At 40.1% G+C, this 6000-nt stretch overlaps 1 protein-coding gene across 2 annotated transcripts in view; it reads right to left on the bottom strand.

Moving 5' to 3' along the window:
* Positions 1–6000, bottom strand: part of mylk3 (myosin light chain kinase 3) — a 42903-nt gene that overhangs the window by 18751 nt on the left and 18152 nt on the right. For both annotated transcript variants that reach the window (XM_058381285.1, XM_058381284.1), the window contains exons 4-5: positions 4571–5028; positions 2891–2996 (exon numbers count right to left, since the gene is read on the bottom strand). In XM_058381285.1, coding sequence (XP_058237268.1) covers positions 2891–2996; positions 4571–5028 — 564 coding nt within the window. The remainder of the gene's footprint in view (positions 1–2890; positions 2997–4570; positions 5029–6000) is intronic.

Raw genomic sequence — 6000 nt, 5'->3', positions numbered from 1 at the left:
TTTATCTGCATTGCTATTGTCAGAGGACGCAAATGGGCGAATGCCAAGTTGACAGTGTATTGATAGCACAAAACTATAATTATCCACAGGCCTTATCTCACACTCAGAGGGTCTGAAAGGGACGCGGACTACTAATGTACAGCAGCTTAAGAGAAATAAACCGATTATATAAAGGTTAATCTAGCTGTAAATGTGACTCGTGTCAATCTATATGACTGAGTTCGAGATCTTCTGGGAAGTAACATTTTTATGAGTCAGGTTGGAATTACGATGTTTAAGTCACTTAGGTCAGAACGAGGCGGAGCCTTTATTTGTTACTTATATTACTGAGGAGTGAAATTCTTTCTTCACATATCCCATCCTTGGATGGTTTGGGGTCAGCCATAATGCAGTGCCCCTGGAAAGGAGGAGGATTGGGGGTCTTGCTCAACAGTGGCAGCTTCACAGTGCTGGGGCTCGATCAACAACCCAGAGTCTCAACCACTTGAGCTACCGCCAACCCAAACACACACAGGACACCGGCACTGAAAGTTAATCCCTCAGTGGCTGGATTTGTTCCTAGGAATCGAACCCAGACCACAGCAATGAGAGCACAGGATCCTGCCGCTGGACCAGCAGGGGACCTTCTGTTAATTAACTACAAAAAAATACATTGAGTTTTTTTTTTTTAAACTCTACTTCTATAAAATGATGAACACATCATGAAGAATGAAGAATACATCAGGTTTTTATGTTTTAAATCCATTTGTGAAGCCGCCATTTATCCTTATGCATGATATTGTAATTGTGCAATGCATAATGCATAATAAAAGAAATATCTAGGACTTTTAACTCGAAAGCACTATGAGATACAGTGCAGCTTGTAAAGATGAAGTTTTGATGCTGTTTAAGATGCTGTGATGCTCTGAATGTGAAATAAAACACTGTGAGAACCGTGAAGCAGTGATTCTGACACTGAAATCCACGATAGATCAGATGCCCGCTCCTGCGTGGACTGTGAAAATATCAAGAGGAGGAATTACAGCATCTTGTAACAACACATGCAACCTGATCGAAACATCTAAGAGACCAAGTTTTTCAGATGTGAGAGTGCAGAGAAGACGTCTCACACAATAGAGCTTCAATTCTGTGAGCAGTGAGCACCGGGACACATCTTAAATCTAAAACAGAGCTAAATAATAATAAAATGTCCCATCATGCACCTGTTTGATTTGTTTACTTGCTTTGTGATCACTCTCAGTATCATTACTGATGAATACGCATGACTACTGACAAATATCAAGTAAACTACATCAAACTGCACCAAAAAACATGTTGAAGAAAGAAGGGAAATGATTATAGATGATAGGTTCCCTTATTGGTTCCTCTCAAGATGTTGTCTGAGGGGGTTTTCTACATCACCATCTCCTCTAACTTGTTCATTAAAAATACATTTCAAATTTTTCAATTCTATATCTGGATTTTTTGCTGTTTAGTGACAATGTCTGACCAAATATGAGCAATATTCCCAATATGAAGCGTATGTAAACTGTACGGCTGCTTACAAAGAACTGACCCAAGCCAAGCATTCCATGTCAAGGCTCCTGACAGGAAGTCGTGCCACCAAGCTTGGGCTAAAAATAGAACAGACTGTCCACACCACCGATCTGTCAACAATAAAACACCCGAAAAATCACCTAGCTTTTGAATGAATGCAACGTTGGTATCGTGGGTCGATTCTTTCCAAACAGCTTTCACTGACTGAACAAACAATTCATAAAATTCATAAGTGATGTAATCAGAAAAAGACGTAAAGAAGTTGAAGGTTTTGCTCCTGTCTGTATCCGTGCCAGCGTGTCTCGGGTCAGCGAAGTTTCCCTCGCCTCGAATGAGTTGCTGCAGTTACATCAGCGATGGATACGAGTGAGTCAGTCCAACTGGCAGCCGGACAAACCCACGTTACGCAGATTAGCTTCCTCGCTTTGAATCACTTTCCCTCATTCCATTACGCTGGAACATGCTAATCCTCCACTCATCTGTTCAGAAACGACTGATGCAGAACCCAGCGGGGTGGTAATAAAACCTGTTGTTTAATATAACTCTTTATTAAAGATCCTAATATAAGTGTACACAACATAAAACAAACTAAACACATTACATTCATGATTTTATTGATTATTTTTCCCTCATTTCTACTTACTTCATGTCTTCCTGTCCAGACAGACAGACAGACAGACAGACAGACAGACAGACAGATAGATAGATAGATAGATAGATAGATAGATAGATAGATAGATAGATAGATAGATAGATAGATAGATTGGTGGACAGACAGACAGACAGACAGACAGATAGATAGATAGATAGATAGATAGATAGATAGATAGATAGATAGATAGATAGATAGATAGATAGATAGATAGATAGATAGATAGATAGATAGGTGGACAGACTGACAGACAGACAAGCAGATAGATAGATAGATAGATAGATAGATAGATAGATAGATAGATAGATAGATAGATAGATAGATAGATAGATAGATAGATAGATAGATAGATAGATAGGTGGACAGACTGACAGACAGACAAGCAGATAAATAGATAGATAGATAGATAGATAGATAGATAGATAGATAGATAGATAGATAGATAGATAGATAGATAGATAGATAGATAGATAGATAGATAGATAGATAGATAAAAAGGAAAGTGGGTAAGATATATTAGAATATTTTATGATGGTTTTATTTGATGTTAAACCAGACACAATTATTTGGACATCTTATAGAAAGAAACACGTTTTAATAGAGAAATCTTTGTCTTTGTTCTACACAGAACCTTGAAGGGTTCCAGAGCAGTGCAGGAAATACACACACACACACACACACAAAACACAAACACACACTCACCCTCCCAGCAAGCTGTTGGGTTCCACTGCGTAATAAGAGCCGAGGGTAACCTGCTTGGCGCTGACGATGCGGTGCTCGAACGGAGCTGGACAAGGAGGACAGTCATCTGAGGGGGAAAGAGAAGAAGAGAAGTGCAGTCGCTGTGAAATATCTGACTACGACTTGGTGAGATGTGACAGGTGACAGGTGACGTCAACGACTCGCTTCACAGCGGCTAATGGAACAGAACAGTTTTCACATTAACGTCAGGAGTTTGGAAAGAACACAGCTGTCGGTTCCTTAGGATCACAAGCAAGGATTCAGATTCCAGCTAATGATCTGTCCAACACCCGGATGGGGCAGCTGCTAACAAAGTCTGCCAGTTTATCTGATTTATCTCCGTCGCAGGTTTCGTACCTTGCTCTTTGAAATAAACTCCAGAGTGGTTTATTTCAGGTGAAGGAGATTTGCGGAATCTGATACCCTTTTCCCGGACATTAAAGAATAGATATTGATGCTAACATGTTTATATCAGAGTTTATATGTACTCATCTTTTACAGATAATCATCTTAGGAACCTACGTTCTACATCAGGAACCTTTTCCAAGAACCCATAAACCCATAAACCTTTAATCTTCTTCTGGAATCCGGGAACACGTTTTTTCAACAGCTCAGAAGCCCCCATGTGATTTCTAGCAGCCTGTGTTCCTCTTTGTGAACTCAGAAACATTTCCACTAACCTTTTCTGCAGCCCATGAACTTTTAGAAGTCTATGTTCTTTTTCATGAACCTATGAACTTTAGCGACATTTCCACTGGAGGAACCTGAGACACGTCTGACCTCAAACTGTGGTGATGGAGACAGAAACAACACCACAGCGCTGCAGGAGGAGACGCTAATCTGGACAACATGCTAAACCAGTGGCTTCCTTTAGCGTTTATAACAAATTTAGCCTTGAAAAACTATATAAATTCAGACTCTAAACGTGTCTCAGATGATTGACTACATGTGCTTTAAAAAGTGCTTTTTTATTTCTTGGTAATACAAATTATATGAAAAATATTTAGAAGATGATAAAAAACAATGGTTTGAGTCATGATCTCTGCACATGTGTATTATTATATGGCTGAAGAAAACCCAATTAGAAAACTGCTATGGTCTGGAATGCTTTTTTGTGTCTCCTGTCAATCATTTTATAGACACGCCTCCTAGTTCTGCTCCCATTTCTGAAATCAGCAAGCTCCCAGTGCAGCCAGATAATTCTCCTGTGAGAAAAACCAGGATAAATGCTAGCAGGTAAAACCAAAATAAATGCTCGAGCGCTTTTTCCAAGATGGAGTCAATTATTTCTGGTGAAAGATTTGAATCAGGACTTTGCTACACTTTTCCTGGACAGGACTGAATAGCTAGCAATGCAATCATGATAATATCAGCGATTTTTCATGAATCTGTATTTATAGTGTTAAAAATCGGGCTTGACAATGCTAACACTAGTTCTGGGAGGCAGAGCTTTGTGCACTTGCCTGGAAATGGGGGCGTGGCCAATGAGTTAAAATACAAACCATGCAAATCTCCAAGTAGCAGCCGAGACCAAATATTGCCAAATATTTACAAATCACACCCCCACTAATGGCTAGCTTTTAAGTGGAAATTTGTGTGGATTCTGGTTGAATTTTTTTCCAGAATGTTTTTTTTACACACCAATGATAGGAAACTGTAACTCCAGACTCGTCGATTTCGACTGATCCTCGCTCTGTGGTGAAGAGCTCGCTGCTTTGACATGTTTTGAAGGCTCGGGTTTGTTCTGGTGTGTCGTAGACTCGGGTTTGTTCTGGAGTGTCGTAGGCTTTTCCAGAACCACATCTGCGGCCTTGGTGTCGGTTTTCTGGGTCAGCGGTTCGGGTTTTGGCTCGTGTTCAGCTTCTCTCAGCTTTGGAGTTTCCAGAGCAGCTGTCTTCTTCTGTTCCAGCTTTCCCGTGATTGGCAGGTTCGGCTTCGCTGTGTGACACGGTTCGGCTTCAGGGACATCTTTAGCTTTTCCGTTACGTTCCCTCTGCTGATTCAGCTCCTCTCTTTTAATTAAAGTGTCCGAGGAGGGCGGGACAGCGGCTGCAGGAGAGTCCGTCTGCTCGGGAGCCTCGTGTTTTTCTGGGGTTTTGCTAGAAAAACATAATCCAAATAATTAGCAGAATCATCCTTCGACACGGTTCTTATCACATTTATACACATTAAAGCTTGGTCTTAAGAACAGCATGCAAATTGGTGGAACTCAGCAGGGCATGACCACCAGAGTGGATTGGAGCTGCCAATTAGTAGGAGATAAACTGTCAGGAGCTCCGGGTTTACTCTGCTCAGCTGAAATTAACTGCGGATTTTCTTTCAGTAGGAAAATATTTTAGTGTAATTAGTGATAGCAACATGAAGCAACCCGGCCTTCAGCCTAGCTCCTTTCCTCAAGAACTACAGGAATTGCAGGTTTTGCATCTCATTAAACACGGAGCCAGTTGAGAAAAAACACACAAAGGCCGGATGTTAAAGGTGTTAGCTTTTTAAACAAGTGTTCATTTTTCTACTGAAAGCACATTTGCACTGCTGGAACCTATTCAGGAACTTTTTTCAGTAGCTTTTTTTCAGGAACCTTTTAAGGATTTTCTGGAATCACAAATCTTTGCAGGAACTTTTGAAGAAACCTACAAAAATGATCAGCAACTTGATCACAAGTTTGAAAACCCAGGAACCTTTCTATAATCATTTCAGGAACCCAGGAAACTTTCTACAAACATTTAACAGGCCCAGGATCCTTTGGACAAACTTCAGAAACCCAAGATATTTTTCAGGAACTTTTTTAGTGAAACATTTTATTTACACTGGAACCTTCTCAGAAACGTATTAAAGTAAGTAAATTTAAGTAGCTTTTTTTAAGAAGGTTTTTCACAAGTCATGAATCTTGACTCAGGAACTTTTAGAAAACCTATAAAAATCAGGATCTTGAGCATATGTTTAGAAACCCAGGAAACTTACGAGAAACATTTCAGAAACCGAGGAACTTCAGGCTAAAGAGTCATTTACACTGCAGGAACTTTTTCCTAGAGTCATGAACATGTTAATGAGTTCCAAAGTGTCTTAAGACT

The sequence above is a fragment of the Hemibagrus wyckioides genome, linkage group LG27 (genome assembly GCF_019097595.1).
Source record: "Hemibagrus wyckioides isolate EC202008001 linkage group LG27, SWU_Hwy_1.0, whole genome shotgun sequence".
In the NCBI taxonomy this organism is placed as follows: Eukaryota; Metazoa; Chordata; class Actinopteri; order Siluriformes; family Bagridae; genus Hemibagrus; species Hemibagrus wyckioides.
Note: the sequence above shows the minus strand (reverse complement) of the source record. Positions and strands in the feature narration are given on the sequence as shown.